Genomic DNA, 21,497 nt, shown 5'->3' with positions numbered 1-21,497 from the left:
ACACCATTACTGACCCAATGCCAAACCGGTCATGCTGGAGGATGTTGCAGGCAGCAGAACGTTCTCCACGGCGTCTCCAGACTCTGTCACGTCTGTCACATGTGCTCAGTGTGAAACTGCTTTCATCTGTGAAGAGCACAGGGCGCGAGTGGCGAATTTGCCAATCTTGGTGTTCTCTGGCAAATGCCAAACGTCCTGCACGGTGTTGGGCTGTAAGCACAACCCCCCACCTGTGGACCTCGGGCCCTCATATCACCCTCATGGAGTCTGTTTCTGACCGTTTGAGCAGACACATGCACATTTGTGGCCTGCTGGAGGTCATTTTGCAGGGCTCTGGCAGTGCTCCTCCTGTTCCTCCTTGCACAAAGGCGGAGGTAGCGGTCCTGCTGCTGGGTTGTTGCCCTCCTACGGCCTCCTCCACGTCTCCTGATGTACTGGCCTGTCTCTTGGTAGCGCCTCCATGCTCTGGGTAGTACGCTGACAGACACAGCAAAACCTTCTTGCCACAGCTCGCATTGATGTGCCATCCTGGATAAGCTGCACTACCTGAGCCACTTGTGTGGGTTGTAGACTCCGTCTCATGCTACCACTAGAGTGAAAGCACCGCCAGCATTCAAAAGTGACCAAAACATCAGCCAGGAAGCATAGGAACTGAGAAGTGGTCTGTGGTCACCACCTGCAGAACCACTCCTTTATTGGGGGTGTCTTGCTAATTGCCTATAATTTCCACCTGTTGTCTATCCCATTTGCACAACAGCATGTGAAATTGATTGTCACTTAGTGTTGCTTCCTAAGTGGACAGTTTGATTTCACAGAAGTGTGATTGACTTGGAGTTACATTGTGTTGTTTAAGTGTTCTCTTTATTTTTTTGAACAGTGTATTTCTTTGCCCAAAATGGCTGTATTTCAAATGGCTGTATTTCAAATCCCTGAATCAAACCCCTGTATGTAGAGGGAGTATCTCACAGAGCCTGAACCACTATAGGCCTGAAGTTAATATTTCTTTGCCCAAAATGGCTGTATTTCAAATGACTGAATCAAGCCCCTGCATGTAGAGGGTGTATCTCACACGGCCTGAACCAGTGCAGGCCTGAAGTAAATATTTCTTTGCACAAAATAACTTTATTTTAAATGGCTGTATTTCAAATGCCTGATTCAAACCCCTGTATGTAGAGGGAGTATCTCACAGGGCCTGAACCAGTGTAGGCCTGAATTCAATATTGGTGCAACAAATGGCGATATTTAAAATCTCTGAATGTAACCCAAATGTATTAAGGGTGTATCTCACAATGACATCTGCATCAAAGGCTGCCAAACGAGTGTTTGTTTAACAACTGAATTTGACAGCAGTATATAAGCCTGTAATTTCACACGTGCTGATGCTGCAAGGCCTGAAAACATAGTTTTTTGTCAAAAAAGTGTGTTTTTCAATCCCCAGAAGATGATGGGTGTATTTCTAGCTTAAATTGCACACTGTCTAATCAAGATGTTGTAGATTGCCAAAAAAGTGTTTTTTTGGTAACAGAACATAAAAGCTGTATATATTAACCCCTTCCCGACTGCAATCTGTATATATACGTGATAGCTGCACATGCCGCGTGCAGCTATCACGTCTATAAACGTCAAGACAGTTCTTTAATCCAAGCGCTGCAAAACGCTTGGATTAAAGTTTCTGCCCCTGCCCTGCTGCTGTCACGGACAGCATACAGTTCAGTAATGCCGGCAAGGGACCAATCAGAGTGACCCCTTGCCGACAATCGATCCGATTGGTTAGTCTGTGCAGACTAACCAATCGGATCGCGGCAGTGAAAAAATGCCGGTTTCAGGCTCTGAAAGCAGGTAGTGTTCCTCATGCCCCCCGATCTGTGCCCCTCCAAGCCCTTGGTGCCCCTCTGTGCCCCCCCGATCTGTGCCCCCCCCGATCTGTGCCCCTCTCCTGCCTCCTGCGCTCATCTCCTGCCTCCTGCCCTGAGGCGGTCCGCCCCCTCCCCGCCCCATACATTAGTCCTGCCCCAGCCTCCCTCAATGCTGGCGGCCGAATCACCCCCGACCACCCCCTTTCCAGCGCTGTCCCCGATCCCCCTGCTGTGTGTGATGGCGGTGGCTCCATTCCTCAGCCGCCGCCATCAGCAGAGAGTGTCAGCTCTATGCTGACACTCTGCTGTAACCCCATAGATGCCGCTGCAGCGGCATCCATGGGGTTAATAGAGGGAGGGGGCCCCCTCTCTCCACCATCGCGGCTCCTGCGCTGCGATTGCCGCGCCCGATGGTTGCCATGGCAACCGGGCGCTTTCCTAAAGCGTCCGCTGTTGCCACCTACAGGGCATCTAATTGTATTATACTTTGCAATGCAAGAGCATTGCAAAGTATAGTACAGCCATCAGCCCCACTGGATCTTCAGGATCCAAGAGGGACTTGATAAAAAAAAAAAAATTTGAAAATAATAAAAGTAAAAATAAATAAATAAATAAAAATGTAAAATTAAAAAAATAAATTGCCTTTTCCTATAAAAAATAAAAATAAAAATACACATATTCGGTATTACCGCGACCGTAACGACCGTCTCTATAAATATATCACATGATAGACCCCGTCCGATAAACACTATAAAAAAATTAAATAAAAACTGCGTAAAAAAAGCAATTTTTGTCACCTTACATCACAAAAAGTGCAACAGCAAGTGATCAAAAAGGCTTATGACCCCCAAAATAGTACCAATCAAACCGTCACCTCATCCCGCAAAAAATGATACCCTATTTAAGACAATCACCCAAAAAATAAAAAAGCTATGGCTCTCAGACTATGGAGACACTAAAACATAATTTTTTGGGTTTCAGAAATGCTATTATTGTGTAAAACTTAAATAAATTAAAAAAGTATACATATTAGGTATTGCCACATCCGTAACGATCTGCTCTATAAAACTGTCACATGACCCAACCCCTCAGATAAACGCTGTAAAAATAAATAAATAAAAACAGTTCCAAAACAGCCAATTTTTTAGTCACCTTGCCCCATAAAGTGTAATAATGAATGATCAAAAAATCCTATGTACCCAAAAATGGTACCAATAAAAACCTCAACTCTTTCTGCAAAAAACGAGCCCCTGCACAAGACGATCGTCAGAAAAATAAAAAACATATGGCGTTCAGAAAATGGACACACAAAACAATATTTCTTTTTCAAAAATGCTTCATTATGTAAAACTGAAACAAACCAACAAAGAAAGTAGACATATTTGATATCATTGTGTCCGTAACAACCTGCTCTATAAAAATAGCACATGAATGATCTACCCTGTCAGATGAATCTTGTAAAAAAAATAAAAATAAACGGTGCCAAAACAGACATTTTTCGGTTACCTTGCCTCACAAAAAACTTAATATAGAGCAATTAAAAATCATATGTACCCCAAAATAGTACCAATAAAACTGGCACCTTATCCCCTAGTTTCCAAAATAGGGTCACTTTTTGGGAGTTTCTACTGTATGGATGCATCAGGGGGGCTTTAAATGAGACAAGGCATCTAAAACCAGTCCAGCAAAATCTGCCTTCCAAAAACCATACGGCGTTCCTTTCCTTCTGCGCCCTGTCGTGCGCCCTTACATCAGTTTACGACCACATGTGGGGTGTTTCTGTAAACCACAGAATCAGGGTAATAAATATTGAGTTTTGTTTGGCTGTTAACCCTCAATGTGTTAAAGAAAAAAAAAAGAAAAAATGGAAAATCTGCCAAAAAAGTGAAATTTAGAAATGTCATCTCCATTTTCCTTTAATTCTTGTGGAACACCTAAAGGGTTAACAAAGTTTGTAAAATCAGTTTTGAGTTACTTGAGGGGTGTAGTTTCTACAATGAGGTCATTTATGGGGGGTTTCCACTTTGTAAGCCCCACAAAGTGACTTTAGACCTAAACTGGTCCTTAAAAAGTGGGTTTTGGAAATTTTCTGAAAAATTTTAAGAACTGCTTCTAAACTTCTAAGCCTTCCAACGCCCTAAAAAAATAAAATGACATTTCCAAAATGATGCCAACATAAAGTAGACATATGGGAAATGTTAAGTAATAAATATTTTATTAGGTATGACTTTCTGTTTTAGAAGCAGAGAAATGTAAATTTAGAAAATTGTGAATTTTTGAAAATTTTTGGTAAATTTGGGATTTTTTCATAAATAAAGGTGAAATATATTGACTCAAATTTTTGACTATCATGAAGTACAATATGTCACGAGAAAACAATCTCAGAATAGCTTGGATAAATAAAAGTGTTCCAAAGCTATTACAACATAAAGTGACACATGTCAGATTTGTAAATTTTGACCTGGACACTGGGGCATCAATGACCCTTGGTCATGAAAGGGTTAAACTTGAATTTAACACTTGCAGATCATGAAAATACTGTTTTTTGAAAAAAATTGTGTGTTTTTAATCCCCAGAAAATGATGGGTGTATTACATAGTAACATAGTAACATAGTACATAAGGCCGAAAAAAGACATTTGTCCATCCAGTTCGGCATGTTATCCTGCAAGTTGATCCAGAGAAAGGCCAAAAACCCTGTGAGGTAGAAGCCAATTTTCTCCACTTTAGGGGAATAAAAAATTCCTTCCCGACTCCAATCATGCAATCAGATAACTCCCTGGACCAACGACCCCTCTCTAGTAGCTATAGCCTGTAATATTATTAAGCTCCAGAAATACATCCAGGCCCCTCTTGAATTCCTTTATTGTACTCACCATCACCACCTCCTCAGGCAGAGAGCTCCATAGTCTCACTGCTCTTACCGTAAAGAATCCTCTTCTATGTTTGTGTACAAACCTTCTTTCCTCCAGACGCAGAGGATGTCCCCTCGTCACAGTCACAGTACTGGGGATAAATAGATGATGGGATAGATCTCTGTACTGGCCCCTGATATATTTATACATATTAATTAGATCTCCCCTCAGTCGTCTTTTTTCTAAAGTGAATAACCCTAATTTTGATAATCTTTCAGGGTACTGAAGTTGCCCCATTCCAGTTATTACTTTAGTTGCCCTCCTCTGGACCCTCTCCAGCTCTGCTATGTCTGCCTTGTTTACAGGAGCCCAGAACTGTACACAGTACTCCATGTGTGGTCTGACTAGCGATTTGTAAAGTGGTAGGACTATGTTCCTATCACGGGAATCTATGCCCCTTCTGATGCAACCCATTATCTTATTGGCCTTGGCAGCAGCTGCCTGACACTGGTTTTTGCTGCTTAGTTTGCTGTTTATTAAAATTCCTAGATCCTTTTCCATGTCAGTGTTACCCAGTGTTTTACCATTTAGTATGTACGGGTGACTTGCATTTTTCCTTCCCATGTGCATAACTTTACATTTATCAGTGTTAAACCTCATCTGCCACTTATCTGCCCAAGCCTCCAATCTATCCAGATCCCTCTGTAGTAGTATACTGTCCTCTTCAGTGTAAATTACTTTACACAGTTTAGTGTCATCTGCGAAAATTGATACTTTACTATGCAAGCCTTCTACAAGATCATTAATAAATATATTGAAGAGAATAGGGCCCAATACTGACCCCTGAGGTACTCCACTAGTGACAGTGACCCAATCTGAGTGTGTACCGTTAATAACCACCCTCTGTTTTCTATCACTCAGCCAGTTACTCACCCACATACAGATGTTTTCTCCCAGTCCGAGCATTCTCATTTTATATACTAACCTTTTATGTGGTACAGTGTCAAATGCTTTGGAGAAGTCCAGATATACGACATCCAGTGATTCGCCGCTGTCAAGTCTAGAACTTACCTCCTCATAGAAACTGATTAAATTAGTTTGACATGACCGATCCCTCACGAAGCCATGCTGATATGGCGTTATCTGCTTATTTCCGTTGAGATGCTCTAATATAGCATCTCTCAGAAAACCTTCAAACAGTTTACCCACAACAGATGTTAAACTTACCGGCCTATAGTTTCCAGGCTCTGTTTTTGGCCCCTTTTTAAATATTGGCACCACATATGCCATGCGCCAATCCTGTGGGACATTCCCTGTCAGTATAGAGTCTGCAAATATCAGAAATAAGGGTCTGGCTATGACATTACTTAATTCCTTTAGGATACGGGGGTGTATGCCATCCGGTCCTGGCGATTTGTCTATTTTAATCTTTTTAAGTCGCTGATGTACTTCTTCCTGGGTCAGACAGGACACTTTTAATGGGGAATTTATTTTTACATTCTGCATGTCATCTGACAGTTTATTTTCCTCAGTGAATACATTGGAGAAAAAAATATTTAACAGCTTTGCTTTCTCCTCGTCGCTCTCTGCGACTCCCCCCTCATTACTCTTTAAAGGGCCGACACCTTCAGATTTATACTTTTTAACATTTATATAATTGAAGAACATTTTAGGGTTAGTTTTACTCTCTTTGGCAATTAATCTCTCGGTCTCTAGTTTGGCCGCTTTTATTTGTTTTTTACATGTTCTATTTTTTTCCTTATAGTTTTTCAGTGCTTCCATGCTACCCTCCTGTTTTAGTGTTTTATATGCTTTCTTTTTGTCATTTATTGCTTTCTTTACAGTTCTATTTATCCACATTGGTTTCTTTTTGTTCCTTAACCTTTTATTACCATACGGTATGTACCTCTCACAATGAGTTTTTAGGATGTTTTTAAAGATATCCCATTTTGTGTCTGTATTTGTGAGGACTTTGTCCCAGTTAGTTTGGCCTATGGCCTCTCTTAGTTGGCTAAATTTAGCTTTTTTGAAGTTTGGTATTTTACTAAGTCCAATATGGCCGTCCCTCTAGTCGGGTCCTGAACCAGTTGGGAGAGGTAATTGTCTTTGGTTATTGCCACGAACCTGTTTCCCTCATGAGATATACAAGTTTCAGTTTCCCAGTCTATATCTGGGTAGTTGAAGTCCCCCATAATAACCACCTCATTATGATTTGCCGCCTCGTCTATCTCATTTAGTAGTAGATTTTCTGTGGACTCTGGTATATTCGGTGGTTTATAGTAAACTCCTATTAGTAATTTATTGTTGTTTTTAGCTCCATGTATCTCTACCCACAGTGACTCCACATGTTCATGTCCCTCACTTATATTTTCTCGGACTGTGGGCTTTAGACAGGACTTTATATAAAGGCAGACCCCTCCCCCTCTCCGGTTTTGACGATCCTTTCTAAACAGACTGTAACCCTGTACATTAACTGCCCAGTCATAGCTTTCATCCAGCCATGTCTCAGTTATTCCCACTATGTCATAGTCCTCCTCACACATCACTAATTCCAGTTCACCAGTTTTATTAGTCAGGCTTCTGGCATTAGTATACATACAATTGAGAGGTTTATGTATATTTTTTACCCTACACCTTTCCTTCTGAACTGTTCTAGTCCCTCCTTCCATTCCTCCCCCATTCTTATTACCTTGCCCCCGGTCTCTATCTGCACTATCTTCCCCTCCTATAACGTAATTACCCTCCCCCCCAGTCCCTAGTTTAAACACTCCTCCAACCTTCTAGCCATCTTTCTCCCCAGCACAGCTGCCCCTTCCCCATTGAGGTGCAGCCCGTCCCTACGATAGAGCCTGTAGCCGATTGAAAAATCGGCCCAGTTCTCCAGGAACCCAAACCCCTCCTTCCTACACCAGTTCTTGAGCCACTTGTTAATCTCCCTAATCTCCTATTGCCTTTCTTGTGTGGCTCGTGGTACAGGCAGTATTTCGGAAAATACTACCTTTGAGGTCCTTGTCCTCAGCTTTTGACCTAAATCCCTGAAATCATTTTTAAGGACTCTCCACCTACCTCTAACTTTGTCATTGGTTCCGATATGGACCATGACCGCTGGATCATCTCCAGCCCCTCCCAGTAATCTGTCAACCCGATCCGCGATGTGTCGAACTCTAGCGCCAGGAAGACAGCACACTGTTCGGCGATCACGGTCTTTGTGACAGATTTCCCTATCTGTTCCCCTAATAATGGAGTCTCCCACTACCAGCACCTGTCTGGCCTGCCCTGCTCTCCTGGTTCCCTGCTTACTGGAGCTGACATTCCCCTGACTGGCAGAGGAAGTGTCTGGCTGCAGCAGTGCCGTCCCCGGACTGACATCCCCCTCATCTGCCAAACGTGCAAACTTGTTGGGGTGTGTCAGATCAGGGCTAGCCTCCCTGGCACTCTTCCCTCTACCCCGCTTTCTAACTGTTACCCAGCTAGCTACCTCACTTTCCTCAGCCTCCTCTCTGTCACCCTCCCCCTCATCTACCCCAAAGAGTGCTTGCTCGGTGAGAAGCAAACTCTTTTGCAAATTATCAATGCCTCTCAGTGTTGCAACTTGCCCATTTAGAGACTCGATCTGCGATTCCAAACGGGTAATTTGCTCACATCTAGAACAAAGATATACACCCTTGAACTCCTGTTCCAGGACTGCATACATCATGCAAGATGTGCACTGGACTGCGTTGTAAATTGTGCAACACATACTAAATGGGGATTACAACAGTAAAAAAGTAAAACAGTATAAATGATTTGGATCCTGTCTGCTGTAGACGAAGGACCACGTAAAATTAAGCCAACAACACACAAGGAAATTATATCCAACCCTAGTTCCCAAACTCCTTTTCTTAAACTCCTGGTTTTTTAACTCCACTTAATAAGAAGCCACTTAGTAGAGCAAGCCTCAGAAAGAGCAGGCTCTGAAGAGTGTAAGTGGTTCAATTTAAAGCACCTGGTTGCCCCAGGCACTCGCCTTAATTAAGCAGAGAGAAAAAATAAATAAAAAATCAAGTTTAAATGCAAGTACTAGAATACAAACACTTAACTTTCAATGATATCTGCTGCAATCCACACTCAGCCACCTGCAATCACTCCCACAAAACCACACACAGCTCTAGAACTCCTGGTTTTTTAACTCCACTTAATAAGAAGCCACTTAGTAGAGCAAGCCTCAGAAAGAGCAGGCTTAAATTGCACACTGACTAATCCAAATGTTGTACATTGCCAAAAAAGTCTTTTTTTTGTAACAGAATATGAAAGCTGTATATATTAAACTTGAATTTGCAGATCAGGAAAATACTGTTTTTTTTGGGCAAAAAAGTGTATTTTTAAAACCCCAGAAAATAATGGGTGTATTTCTACCTTAAATTGCACACTGACTAATCCAGATGTTGTAGTTTGCAAAAAAAAAATTGATTTGCAATGTCCCAAAAGCTCAGATGCAGTGCTGGTGCACTGAGCTTGCATAAAATGGCCGCCGACACCGACACCCACCTAACTAACAGAATTATAAAAAAATATACCCTGCCCTGGTCAATGGCCTCAGGGCAGGGTAAAATGATTGTGTCTTGCACCCACACAACTATTTCTCTGTAGATCGCTGAGTTAGTGTCACGGTGGGCGTGCACTCAGACTCACAGATAATTCACCAACCAGGCTCTGGGCGAGAGACAGGGGAAGGGTCACCTCCTAGCTAATCCCTGACCTCTTTCCCTGCACTGCTCAGCCCACATGCAGACCTTAATGGTAGGTATGATGTGTCCCTGTGCCTGGGCTGAAATACCCTAAATTCCCTAACATGGTGAAGAGGGGAAATAGGAGCAGCCTGCTCGCACAGAACCTGGATGGGAGAGAAGACACAAAACAACCAAACTTGAAATCACACTTATCTTTCTGAGCTGGAACAGACAACCTTCCTTCCTAGCTTCCAAGACCACAATGATTCCTATAATCCGCTCAGAGCACTTGGATGGTGTGCTATTTAAACTAATGACTCCACCCAGTGCACCTGATGAGAGGCGGATCCAGCACAGCTCCAAAAGAAACACTAAACTCGTGCTGCTATCCTGGCCAACCTCCGCACATCGTCAGAGCGGGGCATGACAGTACCCCCCCTTCTACGGGTGACCTCCGGACACCCCGGACCAACCTTATCCGGATGGGACCTATGAAAAGCCCTCACCAGTCGGCTGGCGTTGACATCTAACGGCGGAACCCACATCCTCTCCTCAAGGCTGTATCCCCTCCAGTGCACTAGGTACTGAAGGGAACCCCGAAGAACTCTAGAGTCGAGAATCCTGGAGATCTCAAACTCCAAGTTTCCCTCTACCAGAACAGGAGGAGGAGGCAATGGCGATAGTTCCACCGGTCTTACATATTTTTTTAGTAAAGACCTGTGGAACACATCATGGATCCTCCAAGTCTGCGGAAGATCCAGCCGAAACGCTACAGGATTGATCACTGCAGAAATTTTATATGGACCAATAAATCTTGGACCCAGTTTCCAAGATGGCACTCTCAATTTGATAATTTTAGTGGACAACCACACCAGATCACCCACACACAGGTCCGGACCAGTCACACGTCTCTTGTCAGCCATTCGTTTACACCTCTCACCCATCGTCTCCAAATTCCCTTGAATCTTCCGCCAGATGGAGGATAAGGCAGAAGAGATTCTCAGCCACAAAGCACCTCAAGTAGGTCTCCAGGTTTTAAATAGTACGCTCCGTCTGGCCATTCGACTGCGGATGTAAAGCCGAAGAGAATGAAAGTTGAATGCCAAGCCGAGAGAAGAACGCCCTCCAAAACCTGGAGACAAACTGCGTGCCCCTATCAGAGACCACATCCGAAGGAATACCATGCAATTTCACAATATTATCCACAAAAATCTGTGCAAGAGTCCTAGCGTTAGGCAGACTAGTTAGTGGTATAAAGTGAGCCATTTTACTGAAACGGTCAACTACCACCAAAATCACTGTTCTCCCAGAGGAACTCGGCAGATCCGTAATAAAGTCCATAACGCTGATAAAGGTGGAGGTGTAGTCATCCAAAACAGAGATGATTATGTTAAAGAAGCCCTCCACATCCTATCCGACACTATCTTTCTTTAGAAGAGGACCCCTCTGGGGAACATAGGGTTGCACTAAGATCTCTGATTGATTCAGCTAAACACATACTTAGCAAAAAAGAACAAGAATACATTCTTAAAACAGATTCAGTCATGGCACTCTTTTACCACCTACCCAAAATCCATAAGGATATTCAAAATCCCCCTGGCCGCCCCATCATATCTGGGATATGCTCGTTGACTTGTAATTTGTCTCACTATGTAGACATTCTGTTACAGAAATATGTTATCAAATTACCTTCATATCTGAAAGACTCCACTTCCCTAAAAAACTACTAAAGGGAATCACATGGAGGGATACATATTCGTGGATAGACCTTGATGTTGCGGCCCTATATTCCAACATCAATCATGAATTGGGTACCAAGTGTGTTGACCTCTTTCTAGATAAAGATCCATCAGTACCGGATGACCAGAAGTCGTTTATATTAGAATCCATCAAATTTATCTTGACGCACAACACATTTTCCTTTGGTGAACAACTATATCTTCAATGCAAAGGTACCGCGATGGGTACGCGGTTCGCGCCCAGTTTCGCAAACCTTTTCATGGGAGCATTTGAAGATAGATACATCCACAGGTCCACCCAGTGGTCAGATAATATTGTCCTATCGACGTTACATAGATTACCTGTTTTTCATATGGGATGGAGATTCTGACTCTATTGAGAATTTTATCAAATATCTCAATTCTTCCAATTGGGGTATAACTCTGTCTGGGACACATGATCGTTCAAGAATTGAATTTCTGGACCTGGAAATGAATAGCAATGGTGATGAAATAGAAACCCGTACGTTTTTTAAAAAGGTTGACTGTAACAGCTATCTTGAATACTCTAGTCTACATTTTAAAAAGTGGAAGACAAATATCCCCTTTGGACAATTCAAAAGATTAAGAAGGAATTGTTCCCTGACCAGGAACTTTATCCTACAAAGTGAGATATTACGTAGGAGATTCCAGAAGAAAGGGTATCCTCACGGAATAATCGAGGCTTCCTACAATAGAGCCAATGCCCTCACACAGGAGAATTGTTTATCAGTCAGCCAAAAACATCAGCTAGACGAGGAACAGCAGCAAAACAAATGGAGTGCCAATTTCATCACCACCTATAGTAACAATCACAAAGATATGAGAAACATCCTCTCCAAACATTGGCACATTCTTAAAAAAGATCTTTTTATAGGTAAATCCTTACCCACCCGCCCCTGACTTTTAGAAGAGCAAAAACCCCAAAAAATTTGTTGGCACCCAGCAAATTGCGTGAACAACATAATAGAGTAGCAATACCAACTGTTAGCTCTTTCTTACCATCCAGACCAGTGGGCAGCTCAAAATGTAGACAACCCAAATGTTTGTGTTGTCTCTCCATACGTAATTCCACATCTTTTCGAAATAACAACACTGGAGAAATTTTTAATATTAAACAACAATTGGATTGCGGGTCAAAAAATGTGATCTACATACTTGAATGTCAGTGTGGATTACAGTATGTGGGACGCACTACACAAACATTGCGTAATAGGCTGAACAAGCATCGTTCAAATCTCAAAAATAAATTTATGCAGCATAGTGTGTCAAGACACATCACTGACAAACATCAGGGTCTTTTTTCAAGTATCTCTGTTTTGCCCATAGAACAGATCTATACAGACAGCCGGAACATTATGAATACAATCAAAAGACGTGAAATGTTCTGGATCTACAAATTGAACAGCTTGAATCCCCAGGGTTTAAACGAGGCATTTGAAATCAATTTATAACCTATAGACTCATTAATAATAATAAGAAACATGCACAATTTATATGGGCAAGGGAAATAGAAGTTTCACAACTACACCAGTTCCAGACGTGTACCATTTGTATACCAGAGATCATTGTGTTCCCAATCCCCTTCCCATACGAATCAATGGTTGCATTATCAGGTCAATAATATTGTATTTTTAGTAACAATCACACTGACCGGCATCCGGAAGGGTGCGCCTATGCATGTGTGCATCTGTGTTTTCACATACATACATGTACATGTCCATGAGCCCATCTTTACTATACGGATGTTGCGGTGATGATTGTTAGCAATCATGTGCATTTGATTATCTAATATATTAATATTTTTTCAGGATATGGACACATTATCAGAAAAAAACTTTTATGTGGAATTTTATATTCATGTATTACCCTAGAGGTGTATATATATGTATTTTATTCATTTATAAATTTTTTACTTTTTGTTCATTTTTTATTCTTTTAGAGTTAGATCACCCAGAGATGCTACCCGTTTTCATACTCAGGAGTTTCAACCCGTCTGAACATCAGCAGTATCACCCCGATATTATCGGGGTGCCCCCGGTGCATAACCACATCTATGATCCAATCTGGCTCCCATAGCGTGATTTGCACTGACCGCACAACCTGTCTTTGCCTCCGTAACAGTGGACTGCTCCTACACCACCAGAGCGTCCCTGTTACCTGGCAGCGGCTCCCATGTGACTCGGCTCCTATCACGTGATGCTAGTCTGGAACACATGATATGATTCCAAACAGCAGACCGCTTCCGTGCTATCGGAGCGTCTCTGTCACTTGGTAACAGCTCCCACGTGACCCGACCCCGCTCATGTGAAGCGGGTCCGGAACACGTGGTAGGATTACATGACTAGCATGCGCCATATCGGACGCTTTAGATGCGCTTTTTGATGCGACTCTAATTGTTTTCCATTCAAGTGCCGGCTTCTTTATGTGCGTCGCTCTGTCATGTGACCATGAGGTTTTTATTAAACAAGCAGAGAGCATTGTTATTTTAGATTTTCTAATGTGTAAGCAAAACAAGTTTGGGGACACCATCAGTTCTTTATGAGGATCGTGCTGATATACATTATCTATCTGTCATGAATCAATTTAGGGAACACCCACTTTGACCCTGTGACCCTCATATAGGCGGTACTTGTATGTATAAATATGCGTAGCTTTGTGCTGTTCAACTTGTGCAGCTTTTTTGTACCTGATGAAGGGGAGTGATTCCCAGAAACGCGTTGTATCACTGAAATAAAACATCCTATTCCTGAGCTTTCTATATACCTCCACACTATGTCACCTTGCCACTCTGTGGTCTCCTGATGCTGCTGCTGCCACCTCCACACTGTCATTGTGCAACTCTGTGGCCTCCTGATGCTGCCACCACCTCCACACTCTGTCATTGTGCCACTCTGTGACCTCCTGATGCTGCTGCCACCTCCACACTCTGTCATTGTGCCGTTCTGTGGCCTCCTGATAATGCTGCCACCTCCACACTGTCATTGGGTTACTCTGTGGTCTCCTCATGCTGCTTCTACCTCCCCACTATGTCATAGGGTCACTCTGTGGACTTCTTATGCTGTTACCACCCTCCCCACTTCATGACTGGGCCACTATTTTGCCTTTCGGCCTGGCTGACATCATCATTTATTTGACCCTTCTTCTGATCTGTCAGAAGGAAAGAAAAATGAGACTCACAACGGATCCTGTCTGGGTAGCGGCTGTAAGCTCCCATCAGAATTGGCTTGTGATTTGGTAGCCAAAAGCAGGAGTGGGTACAAAACACAAAAGACATGCAAATATTCCATTCACGTGTCATCTCTGTTTTGGATCCACTCCTGTTTTGTTGGGCATTAGCAATACTGATGAATTACTGACCGAATGCTGACTGAGTGAAGGCGGACGCTCAACAGACAGGATCTGTTTTTTGGTGGTTATTGTTCTGACGGATCAGAGGGAGGGGAAAATAATCAGTGACGTCAACGCAAACTTACTGCTGACACCCTCTCTACTCTAATGTAGAACACAGTGGGCACTCCATACTCTCGGTGGTGTGGAGCACGTGTCCCTGGTTAGCTTCCCATATAAGTCATGTAGGCTCTACTTGTATAAGCGTTTAATAGAACAGGTTCTGTAGACATTTATGTGGAATCAGCTGACGAGGGTGTAAAACAAGTGCACTTCTTCTTGGCGCTAACATCGATTTGTAAGGCTGAGTTTATACCAGTTTTTTGGTCAATTTTGGCCCCGTGACTGCCCAAATAAGTGAAGTGTGCAGTGATTCTAAGAGCGACGCCCGTCATCTGCATGTCATACTGACTCACAGTATTATTTCACTACCACAGCAGACTCTCTATGTGTGTTACTGCAAGGCACAGTGTTCTACACCACTATAAAGGCTCTCTGCAGAAAGGAAATAGCTGTTTTTTAACGCTGTTCACTGCAAATAAATTCTGATCAAACCAAATTTTTCCGATAAAGTCATCGAACCAGCCAAATAGATTTTTTGGAAAATTTCTAGTTATCGCTCATAGGTGACATGGAGGATTGTAATCTCAGTAACAAGATCTTCCACGCCAAATTATAGTCTAGATATAAGACGTAGGAGAAAATAGTGTGCTTTCCAAAGGAGCTTCTTACATATAATTAAAAAACAAGTGCTTCTTAAGTTCTCACATATTAAAAGTCATGGCACTCTGACTGTGAATTGGTGTTGCGGATTATTATATAGGATTATAAAATGTGGGGTATAGTAGTTTTAGTGATAGTCAGGTAATGTTCATTATAATGAGAAGATCAGTTGTGAAAAGTATATATGTACAGTCGTGGCCAAAAGTTTTGAGAATTACATAAATATTGGAAATTGGAAAAGTTGCTGCTTAAGTTTTTATAATAGCAATTTGCATATACTCCAGAATGTAATGAAGAGTGATCAGATGAATTGCATAGTCCTTCTTTGCCATGAAAATTAACTTAATCCCCAAAAAAACTTTTCACTGCATTTCATTACTGTCATTAAAGGACCTGCTGAGATCATTTCAGTAATCGTCTTGTTAACTCAGGTGAGAATGTTGATGAGCACAAGGCTGGAGATCATTATGTCAGGCTGATTGGGTTAAAATGGCAGACTTGACATGTTAAAAGGAGGGTGATGCTTGAAATCATTGTTTTTCTATTGTTAACCATGGTGACCTGCAAAGAAACGCATGCAGCCATTGTTGCGTTGCATAAAAATGGCTTCACAGGCAAGGATATTGTGGCTACTAAGATTGCACCTCAATCAACAATTTATAGGATCATCAAGAACTTCAAGGAAAGAGGTTCAATTCTTGTTAAGAAGGCTTCAGGGCGTCCAAGAAAGTCCAGCAAGTGCCAGGATCGTCTCCTAAAGAGGATTCAGCTGTGGGATCGGAGTGCCACCAGTGCAGAGCTTGCTCAGGAAAGGCAGCAGGCAGTCGTGAACGCACAGTGAGGCGAAGACTTTTGGAAGATGGCCTGGTGTCAAGAAGGCCAGTAAAGAAGCCACTTCTCTCCAAAAAAACCCATCAGGGACAGATTGATCTTCTGCAGAAAGTGTGGTGAATGGACTGCTGAGGACTGGGGCAAAGTCATATTCTCTGATGAAGACTCTTTCCGATTGTTTGGGGCATCTGGAAAAAGGCTTGTCCGGAGAAGCAAAGGTGAGCGCTACCATTAGTCCTGTGTCATGCCAACAGTAAAGCATCCTGAGACCATTCATGTGTGGGGTTGCTTCTCATCCAAGGGAGTGGGCTCACTCACAATTTTGCCCAAAAACACAGCCATGAATAAAGAATGGTACCAAAACACCCTCCAACAGCAACTTCTTCCAACAATCCAACAACAGTTTGGTGAAGAACAATGCATTTTTCAGCACGATGGAGCACCGTGCCATAAGGCAAAAGTGATAACTAAGTGGCTCGGGGACCAAAACGTTGACATTTTGGGTCCATGGCCTGGAAAATCCCCAGATCTTAATCCCATTAAGAACTTGTGGTCAATTCTCAAGAGGCGGGTGGACAAACAAAAACCCACTAATTCTGACAAACTCCAAGAAGTGATTATGAAAGAATGGGTTGCTATCAGTCAGGAATTGGCCCAGAAGTTGATTGAGAGCATGCCCAGTCGAATTGCAGAGGTCCTGAAAAAGAAGGGCCAACACTGCAAATACTGACTCTTTGCATAAATGTCATGTAATTGTCGATAAAAGCCTTTGAAACGTATGAAGTGCGTGTAATTATATTTCACTACATCACAGAAACAACTGAAACAAAGATCTAAAAGCAGTTTAGCAGCAAACTTTGTGAAAACTAATATTTGTGTCATTCTCAAAACTTTTGGCCACATCTGTACACTCATAAATCCTGGACCATAACAGAGATTCCTCCTATAACAGCAGGTCCCTTGGCTCACACAGGAGATCATCTCATTATATCGTTAACTATAATTATGTATTTATCTTTTAAATCTGAAGAGGATACGATCTGTGCTGGGAATGAGCTGTAGAAATGACCCCTTGTGTAATTATCAATATAATTCTTAGGAGAGCTTAGAGCTTTCCATATAAAAGAGGAGCTTGGGTAATAAGAGGATAATGTCGGAGAGAAGTATGAGGTGAGTGCAATGTACACCCAGCTCTTTCAGCACACTGCTTATCCAGTGTTTCTAAGACTAAGATGTGTGATACTGCCAGTTGAGCCAATGAATGAATGCATATTATGTGTGATAGCATCTTCTTTTTGGATAATTAACTCTTCTTTCACCTGGATAATTTTATCAGCTTTCATAGGCTAGAGTTTTTTTTTACAGCTTTATATATCTAAGGCCTCATCCACATGACCGTTGTGTGTTTTGCAAAACGGCACAGACAGCCATTGATATAAATGCCTATTCTTGTCCGCAAAACGGACAAGAATAGGACAGGTTACATATTTGTTTGCTGACCACGGAACGTAGCAACAGATGCTGCCCTCATCTTTTGTGGCCCCTTTGAAGTGAATGGGTCCGCATCCAAGCCGCAAAAACTGCAGCTCGGATGTGGACCAAAACAACGGTCGTGTGCATGAGGCCTAAGACAGTCTCCTCAACAGTGATGCGTGGCAGGGGCAATATTCAAATTTGCGATATTTTGCGAATAATTGGGCGAATATTCTTCATATATTCGCGAATTTGAGAATTTGTGATCTCCAGTCATTATTTTCTTGATTTAGAAAATCGTCAATTCGGGAAATTTGCAATAAAAATTGGAGATACGAAAATTAGCGATCAACACTACTCCTAAAGTCAAAGATATTGCAGCCTTCTCATTGGGCCACAAGCAAGAAGCAGTGAGGGATCATGGGTACTGATGAAAAGAAATCTAGAATATTCGCGATTACGAAGATATAGCACTATATTCTAGATATTCGCGAATTCTCGAAGTGTTAAAATTCTCGATAAAAATTTGCGATTAGAATATTCGCGATCAACACTACTCCTTAACCCAGCAAATTCTTGGACTAGTCAAGAAAAATACTTAAAACAGTCCCAAACAGTAGAGTCCATGATACTAATCCAGAAAGCCAGTTCCCTTACCCCCCCCCCCTTGCAATTAGTTTCTCCCCTTGCAATTAGTCTTTTTATTAACCCTTTTCTGGGTAGCCATGGTTGGCTTTGCAATGTTGACACTGGTGTTAACTGTGTCTGGATGTAAATTCACTGAGGGTCTCACCGTCACTGAATTCTGAGGCCCCCATGGCTGTGGCACAAATATCACACACTGACTGTCCCAGACTGAGTCTTTGTCAGGGCCTCATACATGCACATAGCTCACACATGTGTAAGAGTGGGGAATTGCATGCTTTAAAAATTACTTCTTAGGCTGAGTTCACATCACCGTTCAGCCTTTCCGTTCTCCTGCTCTCTTATAGAAGCAGGAGCACGGAAAGGATGGATTCGGCAAATAACTGAGCCGAACGGAGCCTACGGACCCCATAGACTATAATGGGTTCCGTTAGGTTTCCGCTCAGAAGATGATTTTGGAGACGAGACAAAAGTTGTGGGCGCAGGACTTTTGTCTCCGATTCAAAAATCTTCCTCTGAGCGGAAACCTAACGGACCCCATTATAGTCTATAGGCAGGGGCATAGCTAGAACGGACTGGGCCCCACAGCAAATTTTTTACAGGGCACCGCCTCATTTAGGGTCCATTCAAACGTCCGCAAGTGTTTTTCGGTCCACAAAATGCAGATCCGCAAAACACTGATACCAGCCGTGTGCGTTCCGCATTTTGATAGTTCCCTATGATAGAAACCTATTCTTGTCCGTGATTGCAAACAAGAATAGGACATGTTCCATCCTATTTTGCGGGGGCCGCGGAACGGAACTACAGATGCGGACAGCGCACGGTGTGCTGTCTGCATCTTTTGCGGCTCTATTGAAATGAATGGGTGTCCGCATCTGTTCCGCAAAATTGTGCAACGGATGCGGACCCAGAACAAAGGATGTGTGAATGGACCCTTACTTAAAATAAAACCTATTTGTCTTTGTATCGCTATTTTTTGACAGTTAAAACTTTTTTTTCGATTTCTGCCTAAAGACCTGAAGCTTTTTTTTCAGGTGGATGAATTTTTATTGGTAACCTTTTTGTATGAAAATTATTTATATTTTTTTAATATTGAAGACATTTTTGGACATGGCAATGTTTTTTTTTATGTTTATTTACCTACATTTAAAACACTGTGAAAGAGGGTGATTGGAACTTTCTGCCCACTCCTTCCTCTGCCAGCCTCCTATACTATAGCATGCGGTACGTGGCAGCCTCCCCTCTCTGCCTCCGCTGCTCTGCCATGTACTACTGCTAATTATGGCACACATATGCATGCACCCGATGCCAGCCCAGAACCATCCTGGCATCACATATGTGTATATGTAACTTAAGAGTGCCATATTAAGCACTAGTAGATGGCGGAACAGCGAGCAGAGAGGGGAGGGTGCCACGTACCGCATGCTATAGTACAGGAGGCTGGCAGAGGAAGCGTGGGCAGAGGTTGTGATCTGGCTACCTGGCAGCTGCATGCTGAAGGCTTCAGGTGACCATCCCAGCCTCTGCCAGCCTCCTGTACTATAACAGAAGCAGATGCATGCATTTTATTATATAGGAGGCTGGTGGGACTGGGATGGCAGCCTGTGGCAGCTACATGTGCTGCACACTCAGAACTTTGCCTGCTGCTGTACCTGGCCTTACCTCCTCTCCTCTCCCAGTCTGTGAACTTGACAGACTGGGAGAGGAGGAAAGGGTGAACTACTTTGACTCTGCCCTCCTCTTGGGGGGGGGGGGGGGGGCAGGGGGTCCAGGCACATACCTGAAAAAATGAGTACTGTGCATGCCTGTTGTGCTTTCCTTCACCCTCTGCCATGATACGCTTCTTCTCCCGCGCTGCCTGAAGAGATAAATTTGCATAGCACACTGCCGACTCTGGCGGGTGGCACGCTATGCAGGCAGCTCAGCAGATAATCATGGATGGAGGTGGGCCCTGTTTTAATGAATGGGGATGTAGGATGGACGGGCGGGGTGGGCGGGCCCCGCCTATGTGACCGCACCAAATGTAAAGGGGGGGGGGTTTGGAGGGGTTGTTTTCAGGGGTAATATCTCAATGTGTTTTTTATGGTTTGCCATGTAATAGTTATAATAAGTTATGATGTATATAATGTAATAATAATAATGAAAATAATACTAATAATAATAATTATTATTATTATAATAATTCAAAATAATTTGAACAATTTTTGGTTCAAAATTTGTATTTTTTTTTTTCATTTTTCTTATTAATAATCTGTATTATTTTATGATTATAATAGAATTTTTAGGATTTTACGTTCTTATATTCTTATGTACATGAGTTGCTAATAACGATAATTTTGTTGATTATATTTTATGTATTTTATTTTTACAGTACCAGGCTGGAGATGTTTTTCTACAAGATATTATGGCACCTCGCTCAGCATTACCTTGCAGCGTCCTTACCTTCCAATGGACAGAGCTGTACTCTGAATGCTGCAGACCAGACGGGCATATTGTGGAATGGAGACATCATGGTTGGAATAATATTAACTCTACATGTGGACAAAGTAAATAATAAGATAACGTACCAAGAGAAGCCGCCAGAAGTCATCTGTAGGAAGTAAGGAATTGACAACCTTTTTTTAATATTTGTAAATATCTTATCTAGTCCTTTTAGAGGGGTTGTTCGAAAAAACTTAGTATAACCACTTACTGTAGTTATTGACTAAAATGTATATTTATAGTGATACCTGTTGTTTCTTCTTTTCCTTATTTATTTGTCCACCTTTGTAACCTTGCTGAGGTGGTCACACATGTTCAGTTCCATCTTTCAGCTGTCACCAGGATCTACTGTTAGAAGCTGTCATAGGTACAGAAAGATAGCTGCTACAGAGAGGTTATAACTGGAGATGAGCGAATTTCAAAAAAATTCAATTCAGCCGGTTCGCCGAATTTTCCGAAAAGATTTGATTCGAATCACTGCACACTGCGCCAGGTATAAAGAACCGTGCAGAGGCCCAAGTTCCTACTGTAGAGTGAAAGAGCGCACTCCTTTTACACCATTGTCAGCTGATTCCACATAGATGTCTACAGAACCTGTTCTTTTAAACGCTTATACAAGTAAAGCTCCCCGACAGAGTGGAGATGGTGTCAGCATTGTTGCCCTTCCTCTGATCCTTCAGAACAATTACCCACAAAAAAACGGATCCTGTCTGTCTGTGGAGCATCCGCCTTCACTCGGTCAGCATTTGGTCAATAATCAATCAGTATTGCTAATGCC

General features: G+C 42.5%; 1 protein-coding gene across 1 annotated transcript in view; it reads left to right on the top strand.

Moving 5' to 3' along the window:
• Positions 1-17,270: 17,270 nt before the first annotated feature.
• The window catches only part of LOC120988857 (extracellular calcium-sensing receptor-like), a 40,154-nt gene continuing 35,927 nt past the window's right edge, over positions 17,271-21,497 (top strand). Inside the window, exon 1 of the mRNA XM_040416597.1 lies at positions 17,271-17,290. Within this exon, the coding sequence (XP_040272531.1) occupies positions 17,271-17,290 (20 nt within the window). The remainder of the gene's footprint in view (positions 17,291-21,497) is intronic.

Source organism: Bufo bufo, chromosome 1 (genome assembly GCF_905171765.1).
Source record: "Bufo bufo chromosome 1, aBufBuf1.1, whole genome shotgun sequence".
NCBI classification, from domain to species: Eukaryota; Metazoa; Chordata; class Amphibia; order Anura; family Bufonidae; genus Bufo; species Bufo bufo.
Note: the sequence above shows the minus strand (reverse complement) of the source record. Positions and strands in the feature narration are given on the sequence as shown.